Below are 17,551 nucleotides of genomic sequence, written 5' to 3' on the forward strand. Positions count from 1 at the left end.
ATCATAAAAGCCTTATTCCTACTGAATATCTGCCAAAATATTGGCGTATAGCCATAAAGCTCTTGTTCCTTGAAAAAAAAGAGTTCTTTTTCTTATTTGTAAGAACTTCTGCCGAAGAATTTCTATTATTTATATAATTTTGGTTTTCTTAAAATTGACATTAGTGGCAAAAAAAAAAGGTTTGAACTTTAATGAATGTGGACATTTAAGTAATTAGAGATAACGAGCTCAAAGATTTAAGTGATTAATCAAGTAATTAATCTGTTTAGTACGTGAGGAAAATAATTGCGAATAATTGTTTGTGTGCAAATGAAGGCATATCAATTTAGGGTATTTAAAGACAAAACTTTGCAAATATCTAGTGTTTCCCGCACGTGTCTAAATATTTTCTTGTATAAAAAAGTTCCGAAACAAAAATTGGCTATTTTTATTTAGAAAAACACTAAAAACGAAATGTGATTTTTTTTTATTCAAATTTTTAATTTTGCTTTATTAAAACATGTGTTACGTTAGAAAAAATTGTTTTAATCAAAAAGAAGACTTTTTTATTATTGAAAGTTTATTTTCATTTTGATCTTTCAAAGTAGGGAGACATTTATTTTTTAAGCCTAAATTTTGAATTTTAGTTAAGATTTTTTTTAATTTTTAGTTACATATACGAAACTCAGAAGAATCTGGTGGTTGAAAACTCACATCCCTCCCTATAAGTTGACTTGGACCGAAACCTGGAGGTAGCTGATCGATTTGTCTAATACCCCCTGCTCTACCATACTGTTGAATTAAAATAAGCCTAATGGTAAACGAATCATGGATTTGTTATCGGGCTGATCATTGGAGATTTTTCGTGCTTTTTCTTTCTTTATGTTCCGCAAATTACTGTTGCTCCCAAATTTAGCGCGAATTCGCGTTAAATCCATATGGAATGCGAATTCGTGTTAATTCCATAAGCAACGCGAATTCGTGTTAATTTTATATGTAACACAAATTCGTGTTAATTCCATATACAGCACGAATTCTCGTAAATTCCATGTGTTATGTGGATTCGTGTTAATTCTATATGCGACGCAAATTCTCGTTAATACCATATATCACGCAAATGGATCTTTGTCCTGATATTTCATTCAGAAATTTTCCTCACTCAGCAAACTTCCTAGGAGTTCTCTTTCCATAACATAGTAAATGGTTTTTTTAAGTTTGTAAAAAAATTGAAAACAAAAAGAGATTTTTAATTTCTGCATACTTATTATAATTGATTTAATTGTAATCCAGAGTACTTTTTAAGAAATATTCTTAAAGCGTTCAGACTCTTGCATAAAATTTAAATAAATATGAGTACTCTATAAATGCTTGCAACATGAAACGATAATTGAAATTCTGAAACTATTATTTCTCCAAATAAATAGTCTCAAAAAACTGTAGTGGTAAGATATTACTTTTTTATAAAACTTTGTTTACACTAAAAAATATGCAGATGGAAACAAATGCTGACGTTCTTCAAGCGCTTAAAAATAGGCGCTCATTCTCAAGACTTGACAGACGTGAATGAGAAGAAACAAAAATTGCCAAATGCATATATTCTTCGATTTTTACTTTTGTTTTACTATCGATTATTACGTTTATTTTTCGTTTTTCGTTAGCCACTTTACATTTTATATTTTAAATTATTTTTATTTCTTCTCATTCATTTCTGGCATGCCTTGAGAATGAGCGCCAATTTTTAGGCGATTGAGCATGTCGACTTTTATTTCCATCTGCATATTTTTCGTCAATTAAGATTTTTAATCGAGTAATATTATTTCTCTAGTTTGTCTCCAATTTTATTGATTTAATTTTTCTTTTTAAAGATAAATCTGATTTGAGAAAGAATGTGTAAAGGGATAAAAATGAATATTTCGTTATGGCAGCAATATTTTAAAACATGTACATTTCAAAATGCTTCAACTACCAATTAAAATTTTAAATTTGTATATTTGGTATTAAAAATAAATTACTTTTTATTTCCGCATGCTGATATTACTTGATTTAGCTCTTTTCCGAAGTAGTTTTCAAGAAATTTTCTCAAAACGAATATTCAAATTCTTACACAAAACTTAAATAAATATGAATGCTCCATAAATCCATGCATCACAAAACAGTAATTGAAATTCTGAAAACAATTCTTTTTCTTTTTTTCTTCTCATGCACACTTTCTAATGGTTTGATTTTTTTCTTTGAGAGAAAAATCGGGCACCAAGAAAAATTGTTTATCGAGAAAAATATGAATAAAAGAATTTGATGACAGCAATGTATGTTTGAAAACTTTATTTCCAAAACAAATCGCAAACAATAAATTCTTTCCAAGCTTCACTTAAACTTTTATTCTTCATCGGAAAAGTTCCAATCTACCCCGCACTGAAATACGCCCACCAGATGTCGTTATTCAGGAGAAAATCCCTTCATTCCTTGTTCCAGACTCCGAAATTCCAAAGACAAATTCGGATAGCTTTCATCCCTTTTCCCGGACAAATTTTTCCGCTCATTACGAAATACACTCTGCAGAGTTATTATTTAAAGCATTCGAAATTGCAGGGTTTTGACAAGGATGGCTGAGGCCGGCTTGGATCCACTAGAAATAAATTCTGTGCAATGGCCCGTTATCGGGTCTTCTGCTGATTTGTTGGGAAACTTTTCCAACTTGAATAATACTGTGAATTGCACACTTTCTTTTGGCTGTTTCTTCAGATACCCGTTGGTTCTGACTATTATTTATTGCGTAGCATATGGGGCTGTGTTGGTTGTAGGGATACTTGGCAATGTGTGTGCTTTTGTAGTGGTTATGAGAGACAAAACATTGCACTCGGTTTATTACAGATTCATGGCAAACTTGGCGATTGCAGATCTATTGGTATTGATTTTTTGCCTACCTGTTACGCTTCTAGGAAATTTATTTGGACGTAAGTATACTTTTTACCATAATTAAGGAAAGTTATTAATTTTTTTCCTTAATTTTAATTAAACGCCTTCGATTAATTTTAAGGAAAATATTTACTTTGATAGCGGACAATTTTGACCAGTTATGTTTACAAATTTTATAATGAAGCAGAGCAGTTATTGGACACTTCGTTGCCTTTTAAATATTATTTTTCTTATGTGCCCCTAAGAAAAAACACCCTGATAAGTTCCTATATTTTACCCTAAATTATTAAAATAAATATGAATTTTTTTTCCTATTTCATTCCTAGGCTACGTAGTTGAACATTAGTAGTCGTAAACCCAAAAATTAGGTCGGCTGTTCAACGACGGTTAGATAATGAAATAAAAATTTTATTCCTAAAAAGGGACAACTTTCATGCATTTTTTCCTTCAATTTATTGCTATCAATTGGTTTTTAAATTTGCTTACACAATATTAGTAGTCTTAAAATAGAAGTAATTTTGCATTAAACTATCTGTTTAAAATATTCAAATAAATCGGTTCTTAATACCAATTCTGTAATTTATTTTTATGAATATTTCGTTCTGTGTAGGGTCTCTAAAAGACGCTCAGACTACTGCATTTTTTGTTTCATTTATATAAGAAAACCACAAAAGGGGAAATTCAAATTTTCACTGAAATATTTATTTTTATATTTTTTAAATATTTTGTGATTTTTCGGCTCGCCGATCGCAAGAAAATTTATATATTTTTTTAAAATTTAATTTTTTAATTTAATTAATTTTTTGAAATTTTATCAATTATTTTTATTTAATTTAATTTTTATGCGTTTTAAAAATAAATAAAACATAAAAAATAAAAAGTTGGTGGAGGTATACATATTTCGGTGGCTTTTTACTCATCTAATCAAAAAGGGGAATTTTTTTCTTCGAATATCACTAGCATGGGGTCACCCAAACTTCTAGGAAAGCGGAGGCCTGGGCAAATGCCCCGCTTGGCCCACTCTGACGACGGGTTTGTAACGAAGTGTAATAGGTATTCTAAATATTGCTAAAACGCGTATGTGATTGCAATCTCTTTGAAGTGAAAATACTGTACTGCTATATATTTATACTTCATGAAATTAACCTACTGAAAAAAAAAAGATTTAAGAAAATTATGGAGTAACTGGATAGAAAGTTATCACTTAAGAAAGTCCAGCTCAAATAAAGGAAATAGTATTATAAAAAATTACGCATTATTTGTAATTAAAATGAAATATAACAAAAAGAAGCTCTAAAATTAAGTAGAAAATTACGGTAAAAAGTACCGTCCCTCAGGGTACCAGTACTTTTTTACCATAAAATCCATTTTTATCGAAACATGTTACGGAACAGAAAAATCTGATATACCGTTAATTTTTACCGTAATATTTATCGTAAAATCACTGAATTGCTCTAATTAGATGATTATTACTGTACAAACTACGGTATAATATTTTACGGAAAAATGAATTTTAGGGATGATACATGCAGCCTCAAAAATCCGTTTCTTTATACCGTAATTTGATAAGTAATTTTTTACAGAGTAAGTGTTCCCTAAAAAAATCTTGTATCGTATTCGTGTTTCTTTTGCCCAATTTCAAATTACATTCTATTTAAATTTAATTATAATTTGTCTTATGCTGCTTTAGCGCTTTCCCAATTTTGTAATATTGATTTTTTGCTACATCTTCAATCAAAATTTTAAAGTCTTAAGCATCACACTTCTTAAGATGCTTCTTCCACTGAGATTTGTGTTACAGCATTTGTGTTGATGTCAGGGATTAAAAGTTTGAAAGTTGTATGCTGCTGCTTTCTGCCAAAAAGAAAAAAAATGAGCTAACTTAAAATGGTGAATTTTTTTAAAGATTTGGATAAACCCTCGACAGAGTCACGATTTAACTACTCTAGTTTGTGCAAGAAATGTGTTTAAATTTTTTTTTCCATCTCCTATTTGGTTTTTCATTTTCAGATTTTAAAGGAAATTACTTTTTCAACTAAGAAGGAATCCAATGCTGTCAATTTTTTACTGTTCATTATTTTTATGAGACTGTACTAGGTATTTTCAAAGCACGTAATAATTATAATACTTAAGCAAATAAGTATAAAAAACACTAGCTCCTGAGGGACTTTGTCTTCTTTAGATAAACACAGGTTCAATGATTTCTGGAAACCTCAGTGATTTTTTCTTATTTTTTTCGGTTACCTTGAGTTGATGGGTTATATGGGTTTATGGGCTAGATGGGCTTTTATATGGCTATGATAGGTTTTGCTCAATAACAGGCCTAGGATGATCTAAGGGTCAAAAAACTTAGAATGAAGATAACATAGGTCAATTTGAATATTGCAGTTTAATTGAAATCTTCATGCATGTAATGTTGAAATATTGCTAAAAAATCACATTTTTAATATTAAAATTTTAGTTGAAAAAAATTCAAATCTTTAAATTTGATATGAAATAAGATATTGATATTCAGTATATTTTGTTTAATGACTTTCACATATGATTATGTTATTATACACGGATTCAATTTTATCACAGTGCATCATTATGGTTTAAATTTTCTTTTATTGATGTCTTTTCATTTTATTTCCAGTAATAAATGTATAAGAATTTATAAAATTCCTTATAAAATTATAGTAATTAACCTTATATTAACTTATTGTTGTATTAATTATTAATTAACTTTAAGAACTAGCTACAGGTTAGAGTAGAAGATTTATTCTTGAAAATTGTTCTTACTGTTTCATTTCCTTCTGGTACCAAATAGTGAATCTCAAAAAAAATTGAACTTCTGAATTTATTAAATGTAAATTTGATGGTAAATTTAAAAATACTAATTTTATAAATTAATAAAGCAAATATTAAAACTATATAATTAAATTTTAATTTAATGTAATTAAAATTATAAATATGAAAATATTTTCTTCGAAATAATAAAAAAAAAGTGTTTAGTTTCTTTTAGCATGAATCAGATATGGGTCAACTTTTAATAGGGAACAATTTGGGACATTTTAAAGGAACAATAGTTTTGGAAAACCAAGAAAGTGTGCTATTTGTGTGTTTACTGTATAATGGTATTAATTTAACCTGACGTTGTATTTTGCTGAGTCCAAATAAATAAAGAAATGTGGCTGCCCGCTACCAGTTTCCTAATTAAATGCTGATATGTCTGGCTATAGTGTTCGGTAATGATGACCTTTAATATAGGGTGTTCCGCAAAGACCGCTCTTAATGGATTTTCTATCAAAAATGAAAATAAAAATGTATACTCATTGGCGGTTGCAAGCTAATAAAAAGCTAGGAAAAGCAACGCTGTTGAAACCTGACAAATCAAGTGCAGGAACTGTTGATTATTTTCTGACCCAGTGTTCAGAATTTTAATTTAAAGACGACAACTTTGACTTTCCGATTTTATTATTTTTACTCGGAAACACACCTAACTTAATGCGCCACCTCAAAGACATCGATTTAATAATTTGATTTGTTCTAATTTTAAAGGAGTTGACCAATGTTAACCGATTGATCGATGATATTACGGTTTTATTCAAATTGTTTCAGTTTTAACTTAGTTGTTTTCATATCAACCAAGTTGCATAAATTTTATCAAGTTTTATTCACAGTATAATTATATTTCCCCCTAATTATCCAATTTGGAAATAATAATCCATTATTTACTATTTCATTTCTTTATTTAAACAGCAGTACCTAGTTATTCAAACTTTATTCTAAGATAGAAACATTGATTGAAATTTGCACAAAGTTGAAGATATTTTTTTTATTCCAAACACACTTGGAAAAAAATAGAACAAATTAGAAAAAATAATAATAAAGAAATTCTCAATAAGAATAAGAAAATTTTGTTTGATAAACACTTATACAAGTAAAAAGACGCAAACCTTCAAAATAAACAAGTGAAAAACTCATTTTAAGTGAAAAGTTTTATTTGTCAAGTTTTTGAATTTGTACCTATCAAACGAATTTTTCACTGAAATAGTTTCTTAAGTTTTTTTTTTAAATCTTCACTTTTGTATTTCGGATGCTTTTTTTTATGTGAGGGGTGCGAAAAAAATGCTCGAAAAAATAAACTTTGGAGGAAATTCAAACACAACTGAAATGACAGCTCTTCTTGGAGAAATTGTACTCCTTTGAAAACTCCTAATCATATTTAAAAAAAAAGAGAATATTTTCGGGTTGAAGTGTTTTGGTTTCGCAATATTTGATGCTTTGTTAAAATGTCGTCTTTTTTAAATATTCATGTTTTTGTTTTTCGTACGGCGAATAAAGTTTTCAAAAAAATTCAAAAGCTGATTTTTTTTTCTGTGGAAATGCAATTTGAATGCTTTTCCTTTTGTTGAATGCTTTTCCTTTCACATGCAACGGAAGATGGACAGAATATTTAAGTTGTTTCTTTTTTTAAATTTTTTCTAGCTTTCGGGTTTAAAAGTTTTTTTTCTTTTCAATTATTGAAATTTGAATTTTTACTTTAAGTGTTATTGATTTGCATTTTTCGTGTCTGTAGACTTATTAGTTGAAAGAAATTACTTCGCTTGTAATAGCCTAAATTTCATGTTTGTTTTTATTGGGCTGTCCGCAAAGTTCTTGTAAATTTGAAAAAAAAATTGCAAATTGAAACGAAGCACGTTTAATACATTTATGAAATTATGTGCGGGTTATTATTTTCCTTAACCTTCCCTTACATATATATATATATATATATATATACCTTAAAAATTAATTTGAATATGAAGTTCAATATTTTTTTATATTTTCTCTGAGTTATTCTGTATAAAACTCTCTCATTCGTTTTAAATATTGGCTGGTTTTTAAAAAAAAGGAACGTGAGAGAACTTTGCATAAATGTCATCATACATTGAAATATTTCAGCATAAATTCATCGTCTGACATTTTAATTAAATTTATCGTCTGGTGATTTCTTTCTTTCTTTATTTTTTCCTTTTATTTATTAAATTTTGTCTGCATAGTGGTGGCATTTAAGAATCGTTTGGCTTACTGGCTTACTTTTTCTAGCTCATTTCGTAATATTCTATTTATTATTTATAAAATGGCTCGTTATCTTACAGAAACAACAAACATCATTCAAAAGTTATTTTTCATCATACTAATGATAAATCTGTATGGAATATTGTAAAGGTTGTAAATCTATCCTATTCTACAATTCAATAAGTGGTTAACTTCTTTAAAGAGGAAAATCGGATTGAAGACAAGGTAAGAAATGTTAGCAAAACTCGATAAGATATTTATAGTTCAAAAATTTGCGAAAACTCTTCTTAGTTTCCACGTGAGTACGTTAAACTTTCTGCAGAATTTAATTAAACTTTTTCCTTTACAATTTCACATGAGCAATGTGTTAATAGCACGTTGTTGAGTTATAACTCCAACCCGCACACCAATGCAAAAGCAGCAGAACGAATTTTATACAGCATGTAAATGCTCAATATTTTATCATATCATTAACGAAACCTGTTAAACAAAACACATCATGTTCTAAAGTCTCACAATTCTTGATAAACAAGGCTCTTCTCTCCACACTGCGAGTAGTAGCCTCTAGGAGAAACTTATGTTCCGGCCATCTTTTAGTACAAGTATCATCCGAAAAGCAAGCCGCAGCTCTATCTAATTGTATAAATATGTGTACCTTTAATATAACTATCCCTTCACCCAAATCTCTGAGTACTTCACGCGTAGTAATATCTCAAGCTCAATTCATAAATGAAGCAGAGAGTTTGATCGTAGAAAACCTACGAGACCAGCATGTCGTAGAGGTTTGTAGGATTAAGATTCGAAGGAATGGACAACTCATTCTAATGAAATATCTTATCCTTACGTTTGACACTCCAACTTTACCATCAGCTGTTAAATTTGCATGGTATAATTGTCCTATCCTACCCTATGTACCAAACCCTTTGAGATGCTTGCAGTGCCAAAGGTTTAGTCATTCAAAAGCATCTTGCAGTGGGTTGCCACTTCCTATGCGTTGCAGCAACCTTTTGCATCAACTGCAAGGCAGCTCATGAAGTTTACTCAAGGAGTTGTCCAAGATGTGCAGAGGAGAAATATATTCGGTCAGTAAAAGTTTTGTAGAATTTGACCTTTAATAAAGCTTGCCGAATCGTCACCGCCCATGCACCCCGGCGAGTCATATTTTACTGCTGCTATGACTTCTAATTACTGTTCAGTCGGTACTCAAACTGATTCTCCAGCACAAACATCTACTACAAATAAACAAATAAAGCCACCGATCCGAAACCCGGTTCAATTTTACTGAGCCTTCAACATCAAATTGAAACATTTCACCACCACCTAGTAAAACATCTATAACAGATAACTGTGAAAGGGCTAAACCTTTCGAAAACTGCTCACCCCCTAAAAAAAGAAACAAAGTCAAAAGCCTGGCTATTCTAGGAAGAAAAAAGATGCAACGTACAATCAGCTTCTGGTGCTTTACAGAAGATGGAAATGTCCTAGAACTGTCTCTGTATGCTTCTGACGAAGAATGCCTGTTTGACTGACCTTCTGATAATGACTTTACCTTTCAACCTTCCTAATTTACTTCATAATATCCATATATTTCATATTATGGAACTGCCATGGAATACGAAGAAAGATTTCCGATTTCAAAGATATTATTTTAAAATATCAGTTTACATGCATTGCTATGCAAGAGAGAAATTTAACGTCAGCAGACAATTTTAAATTTCGTGACTATTCTTTCTTCCGTCATGATTTCGATGATGGAAGTCGTCCTCATGGCGGTGTTGCAACCTTAACATCAACAGCTTTTTATTTCTAGCTTTTAACAGGATGGATATTAATTATTTTTTTGTATGATCTCGGGTCATGCTAACAGAACAGGAAACGAAATTGCTCGCTCAATAGTAAAATCGATACACAATTTATAGAACAATCCACTGACTTATTCTGATGTAAAAAAAAAATTGATTCAAAATACGCTCAATTCACTATGGCAAAACTGTTGGAACAATGAAACTAATGACAAATTGCACGCCATTAAATAGTATATACAGCATTATAAACATCAGCCAAAAGCTTGTAGTGCTTTTAAGCCGCTTGCGTATTGGCTACACTCAAATAACCCACAAACACATTTTTCTAAATGAACCAGAACCAGAGTGTTCCAATTGTAAAGAACCTTTAACTGTTATGCATATTTTAACCCAGAGCACCGACTTTAAAAATCAAAGACTACGTCATTTCGGTAGCTTCTATCCTTCATTATTTTTACTAATTAGAGATAATCCTCACTCTAACATTTTCTCATACCTTAAGGACATTGGTATTTAAAGATCTATCTAGTTTCTTAACCAAAGCAGAATTGCGAACCTAGTTAATGTATAATATCTGCCTAGTTGAAGGTGCGATATAGCTAAAATTGGCATTTTCGCCAAAAACTCAAATCAAAACAAAATTTTCCATCAACTCAACTTCATTACAGGGCAGTGCTGTTCAAGTTCATTCCCGTTCATTTAAGAACATTTTCCGCCGTTACTCTAATACTATTTACCTTTTGGTCTTCAAATGGGGTAAATCTATAGCACGCAAGATCAGACCCTAAAGTCAAGTAGAATCATGGTCACGTTTCGTTCATATTTACACATTTGTCTGATTTAATTGACTTCTGAATGGTTTGCATGTCATGTATAGTTTTAACAATATAATGTATTTTGGACAAACAAATATGCTTTATCTTGCATTTGTTAGAAAAAAAACCCGTTTGTTTGGCATAGTATGTCCTGTTTTGGACCTTGTGCCATTAAACCCTATATTCAACTCAACTCAACACGTTTTGTTCATATCATCTTCGACATCTCCCAGCAAGTCTGGTGGACAGTCGAGTGCTCTGACTGCGTAAGTCGAGAATTTCAACTTCCAGTATTTCAGAAAAATGGTACCATTTATTCCTTTCCTGCCAAATGTTTGTAATATGCTTGGTGAAGCATTTACTGCTATCTCTTGTTTAGACAGTTACAGTACAGCCAGCATTTCAACATAATAAGCAGAACATCGAAATTGTGAAATGTCCTAGTTCTTTTTAACAGAATATGAACGGAAAAAACGTGCTCGTTTGGCTGGCGTGAAGTTAATTGTGATACTTATTTTAAAACCAGGTAAAGACGCTAAAGATTCACTTCACTATCACCCGATACCGTTGACCAGCTGCATTGGTGAAACGTTTGAGCGATGATTAAGTCTCGACTTGTTAATTTTCACTGAAACTAAGCTTGAAACTAAGCTAGACTTTCAAAGTGGCTTCCGTAAATGATGATCAATTGTAGATAATACAATCGAACTGAAATCTAGAATTTGTAATGCCTTTGTCCGGTGAAATCATCCAGTCTCTGTCTTCTTTGATATTCAGAAAGCGTCCTGACATCACAATACATTATTTGACATTGATTTAGATCGCTTGCAGCTGTTTATTATTTATTACTTTCGTATCCTCTAGATGCCATCCACTAAAGCATTATGTAATTTAATCGAACTTGTAACGATTGTATGCATCTAGATCTTCTCACGTCAATCCATTTCATACTTTCATGCGTTCATTCATTCAAACTTTTGTCATTTACGAATCACCATCGCAATCATTGTATCCCTTTTTTTATACCTCCATGGAACATCACCCCATATCAGTTTTATTCCCCTTTTACGATGTACAGTAAATATAATGTTGTTCCCAGTATTTATCAATAACTCTTCACTTCTAATCGTCATCAGCATTCTGAGTTTGCGTCTGCTTTTTCTGACGGATCAAAATTTGCCGGAAATGTCGGCTGAAGTGTCATCATCGCTGATGATACTTACAGCTACAAGATCCTAGATATTTGTTTCGTCTCCAATGCTGACTCTGTTGACATTATATTAGCATCGCGATTAATTTCTACGCTGTCTACACGGAAGTATTGCATATTCTCCGATAGTATGAGCGTTTTGCATCAATTTAGAAGCTTTTTGCAGTGATACTCATCCAATTTTATGCTTCATTAATCCTTTGTTAATTACCTTACACAAAAAAGGGTTTGACACTTTATTTTTTGTGTACCGAGTCACGTTGGTATACCAGTTAACTGCTTGACTGATTCAGCTGTGAGATCTGTATTGACTGTTTTAACTCGATCTATACTTTTCTCTGACATAAAACTTTATATTAGTCAGTTTATCACATTTCTATTACAACAGCTATGGGATCTTAAAATTAATTACAAATTACACTCTATAAAATCAGATTTTAACCCTTTACCTGTATTGCGTCTGTGGAGTGCAGATGTTAAGTTAATTCGTCTCCAAATGAGGCAAACTTGGTTGACCCATCTATGTTTGGAGAACCTCCTGCCCAATGCATCACTAGAAAAGTTTTACTCACTGTTTATCATAGCTTAATCATTTGCCCATGTTTTAACCGTCATCGTCTTACCTTTTTTGGTAGTTCTATTTTAACTATGGAGGATTTTCTGTGTTACTGCCTTCATCCTAACATTTTTGCGTTTCTACACAAAGTTATTTTATACCGTATATAACTTTTTTTAACGCATATACGATTTTATACATCACGATTCATACGATATACTTAGTGCATTTTATTTATAATTTTTCTGGTTTTATTCAGGTTTTATCATATTATGTTTTTATCATATTTACATTCTATCTGACTTTACTCACTTTTGAATGTGTGTGTTACAATGTTTACATTTTTATCGATTTCATACGTCTTATAAAGAAAAATTGTAAAATGAATTTTACCATTGATTTGATTTGAAACCGTTTGTTTGACGCAGCATGTCATTTAGTGAACCTGGTGCCATTAAATCCTACATTCAGTCACTCAATCAGCCTCTGCAGTTCTTACGCTAGAATATATTATCACTGAGAAACTCCACCCAGGCTGTTCAGTTTTTGCTTGAAAGGCTTACGAAATTTTTCCGGCTTTGAATTTATATACTCTCTTAAATACACGAAAAGGGTGCATCTATAAATTCTCTAAAAGCTGTATTGACAGCACTGATGAGCATAAATTATAAGCCCTTTTCAATCATAAACAAAATTATCCATACATATGAAATTCTACACAGACTGGGTTATGCAGTTTCGTTATTTTTGATTCTTGGGCACTGTGGTATTCTGGGGTACGAGAGAGAAGGTGAATTTGCTTAAGTTACCCTAAGCTTTGCAAATTGACCACTAATTTATTCTGATATTAAAAAACACAATCAACCTTACTTTACTATCAAGATGGCAAAAAACCAGATTGATAAAACAAATAGCAAATCACACATCTTTAAACTAAAAATTTAATAATGTATATATATATATATATATATATATATCATGATATATATATTTTATGTATACAAACATAAACTGAAAATTATTTGTATCTTTAAATTTAATTAGAATCTATTTTTGTTTGAATCGAGAAGAAAACTAGGTGTGAATGTTTTACGCACCAAATCACTGAAGTAAAATGTTTGTTTTTGTTATAAAGCAAAGACAACAAATTCAACTGTTCCCAAAAGAGCAAAGGATAAAAATAAGTTTTTTTTCTGCTTTTTGTACTTGAAACTGCCAGTCTTCATTTATAGTTTCTAAAGAAACGATGTAGACTTAAAGTTTCTAATCAGTATCTAAACATCTCTTTTACTTCATGAAATTTCTACGATTTTTTTTTTATAAGTTTGTAATTTATATAAAAAGAACTTCAACATCAAGTACTTTTTACAAGCAAGTTATTGCAAATAAAATATTTAAGGCGTATTAAGATACGATTTAAAAAGAATTTTTTTTAAATAATTTCCAAGGCTATTTAGTTAAAAATACAAATACTCTTATGGCAAATTATTGTCCCAATGCGTTTAGAAATGACAAAAAAATAATTGTTCGAATTGGTATAAATGAGAAAATAAAAGTAACGAAGTATCCAAATTTTGATAAAAATGACTAACTGTGGTTAAAAATAAATGTTTAAAGTACTCTAAATTTGTCAAGTCCTCTAAATCGCATCCCTTAAAGCATGATGCTATTTCATCAAGCTTGGAGCGACTGTACCTGGCAAGACCATCACACATTCGCCCATTTCATGCTCGCACACGTCACTTATCCAAACATTCGACATTTGTGAATTGCCATCTCAATCAGTGGATCACTTTCTCATACCTCCATGGACCATTTCACCATATCAATATATTTCCCTTTTCAAGTTCTACAACAAAGCCAACGTTACACCCGGCGTTTTTCATAAAATCTTCACTGCACATCGTCACCAATATTCTCAATATATACCGATTTTTACAGACGGTTCAAAATCTGTTGGATATGTAGGCTGCGGTGTAATCATCGCTGATGATACATTTAGTTATAAAATCCCAGATATTTGCTCCGTCTTCACTGCTGAAGCTGTTGCTATCCTTATGGCACTAAGACTAATTTCCTCACACTCTACTCGAAAGTATTGCCTATACTCTGATAGTATGAGCGTTTTAAGCCAACTAGAAAAGTTTCACTATGATAGTCATCCAATTTTATGTATCATTATTCATTTGTTAAAAAGTCTTCAGAAGAACGGCTTTGAGATTTTATTTTGCTGGGTTCCAAGTCATGTTGGTATTCCAGGGAATGAACGAGCTGACTCAGCTGCACGATCTGCCACATCTGTCTTATCATTGTCCATACCTTTCGCCGATGTGAAGCTACACATCCGAAAATTTGTAACATCAATATGGCAACAACAATGGGACCTCAAAGTTTTTAATAAATTGCATAACATTAAATCTGATTTAGACAGTTTGCCAGTGCTGCGCTTGCGCAGTGCTGATGTGAAGCTCACCCGCCTCCGAATCGGTCACACCCGGTNTACCACCTTCTAGCTATAACTTCTCTGCCACTTCTCAATCTATTCACTTATGTCTCTTGAATATACCTATCGCTAGAGAAACTTTATAAACTTTTTCCTCATTGCAGACGTTTTGTAGCTGACTCTTATTTTTTATTTTTATTTATTTAATATTTTCTTTCAAAATTCTTGCTATCCAGCCTCCTTGAGAGCCTTACACTTTCGACAGCTGTCAAAATAATCTACTTATGTTTTCCAGTTACTAATCTACATTTACTTTCTTGTACTTAACAAGTGTATCAAAATTCTTATGCGTATCTCGATGTCGCAATGCTCTGCATTTATTCTTTCAAAATTCTAAAATATGCATTTGTTTGAGGCATTTCACTATGCCTTTGCATTTAATGTTGTAAATATTTTCATACTTTAATTTTTTCTTTATATGTCATTTATACTTGCTGCAAATGTAATTTTTTGTGTTTTATGTATGTTTTGTCTGTAGAATGTTTGTTCTACTCTCGTGTGCCCTGAATAGGGCGGGACGAGGTATCAATAAACAATACCTTTGTGCTGCAATTAACATTTTGCATGCACTTAGACGTTTGAACTGTTTCACCATATTGTTTGGCGCAGCATGTCCTCATTTGGACCTTGTGCCACTAAACCCTGCATTCAATCGATGTATTTTAGACGTAGGATTTAAATGTATATATGTTTAAATTTTAAAAATAATGTACATTGCCATTACAATATAAAATTACATACCATCACTCGACTATATGACAGAGGTTTCAATATTTATTTCTGTTGGATACCATCCCATGTCGGTATACACGGGAATGAATGTGCTGATGTAGTTACAAAAAGTACTCATAACATAAGCAGGAATGTTTTAGCACCATTGGACATCAAGCGAATTTGTAAATCATCAGTTTATCAAGCCTGGAAAGAACACTGGAATACACAAAATGATAATAAATTGCATGAAATTTTCCCTTCTATTGATAACAATAAAATAATATCCATTGACCGTAAAACTCATGTTTTAATAAACAGGCTACGCATTGGCCACTCACGATATACCCATATGCAATTATTGAAAAACGAACCTGCACCTGTTTGTTCATTCTGTCAAGTTGTTATCACCATTAAGCATATTTTTACTGACTGCAGACGATTCAAATACTTGAGAAGCAAATTGTTTGGCAGTTTTAATCCTGATCTTCAATCTTTACTTGGTGACCCTATACATCACAATCTTTTAAAATTTATCAAAGTCATAGGAATTTATTCTCTGCTTTAAAAAATAACACCTTAGTTTAACCTTGTGACCAAATTTTAACCTAGTGCCTGGCGCAGTATAGCCATCTCTGGCTCTTGAGCCAATAAAATCCAACCAACCAACCAACCAACCAACCAACTATAAAATTACATACGCTTCATTCGCTTCACAAATATGCAAATTGGAATACAAATTAGCGCTCAGAAACATGCACCCATTTTCAAGACTTGCCAGACGTGAATGAGATGAAACAAACGTGATTTAAAATATAAAACGCAAAGTTATTAACGAAAAATAGAAAAATTAAAGGTGAGCAAATTAGATAAAAACCACAGTAGCCTGAAGAGAAAAAAAGATGAGAAACAGAACAAGAAAAACCATTGTGACCGACAGGGGCAAATCATGGTCAAATGAATTTCCTCACGCAATGGAGAGGTGGTGAGTAACTAATGTCGTTAATAAGGGGATCAGCCTTCATATAACAAGATTCCAGGGAATCATAATGAGCTGATGTGATAGGGATGGAAATAATTTTGTCATTGCTGAAATTGAATTTACCTCCAAGATTCCGCTGATCTGCAGAAATTGATGATTTTTCGAATTCTTGTAAATGCACTAATTTATTGTCTTCCTTAAACCTAAATAATAAAGCGCGTCTAGAAGTTTGCGTGTAATGAAGATTTTTTATTAATTAATATCTTGCAGCTTCAGTTTCTTGGGATTATTTATTCAATAGTATATAGTATTCAATGGTTTATAGTTAAACTAGTTTAAAATGACTTTTAGGATTATGTTAGCAATAGCTTTTGATCACTTGCTTTCTAACTAAGTACGGACTCATTGGACTTCTTGCGATAAAACGCTTCTTCCAAGCAATATTTACGTTTAAAATTACATAAGTGCAATTTTTTTAAATTAAAACATTTTACCTTTTTCAGTTTAACTATAAAAAGTATTATACTAAAGCATTTTTTATAATACTTTAATAATTTTTTATGTAGGAGCAGTATGCGAAATAAATTAATAAAATATATGTTGTTTCAGCGAATATTTTTAAAGATATTTAAATACAATTTTGCGATATTTGTTAATAATTTATTCAATGGTTAAGAGGGTAATATCAAAAAAAAAATGTACAGTCGATGTTGGTAAAAGTGTATTTTATGAAACAAATTATTTCTATTTGGTTGACTAAATTAATGCAACGAGGAGAAGATAAATTAATATATTTAAATCAAAAATCTAAATATTGAAAAGGAGTTCAAATAAAAATATGCTTCAGAGTTTCTTTTGTTGTGATTGATAACATCCTCGTAAAGGAGTTGTAATCTTGGTAAATCTTTTTTTAGCATCTTTAGTCGAGAAATCAATATTGTGATTGATGGTTTATTCAGAATAATACTGAGTTTTATTCCTTTCTAGAACTACCTTTATATATATATATGTTTAAAGTACTCTAAATTTGT

At 31.2% G+C, this 17,551-nt stretch overlaps 1 protein-coding gene across 1 annotated transcript in view; it reads left to right on the forward strand.

The window, feature by feature from the left end:
- The first annotated feature begins 2,407 nt into the window (after positions 1–2,407).
- Positions 2,408–17,551, forward strand: part of LOC107452522 (neuropeptide SIFamide receptor-like) — a 74,972-nt gene continuing 59,828 nt past the window's right edge. Inside the window, exon 1 of the mRNA XM_016069013.3 lies at positions 2,408–2,933. Coding sequence (XP_015924499.1) covers positions 2,582–2,933 — 352 coding nt within the window. The 5' untranslated portion in view covers positions 2,408–2,581. The remainder of the gene's footprint in view (positions 2,934–17,551) is intronic.

This window comes from Parasteatoda tepidariorum, chromosome 6 (genome assembly GCF_043381705.1).
Source record: "Parasteatoda tepidariorum isolate YZ-2023 chromosome 6, CAS_Ptep_4.0, whole genome shotgun sequence".
NCBI lineage: Eukaryota > Metazoa > Arthropoda > Arachnida > Araneae > Theridiidae > Parasteatoda > Parasteatoda tepidariorum.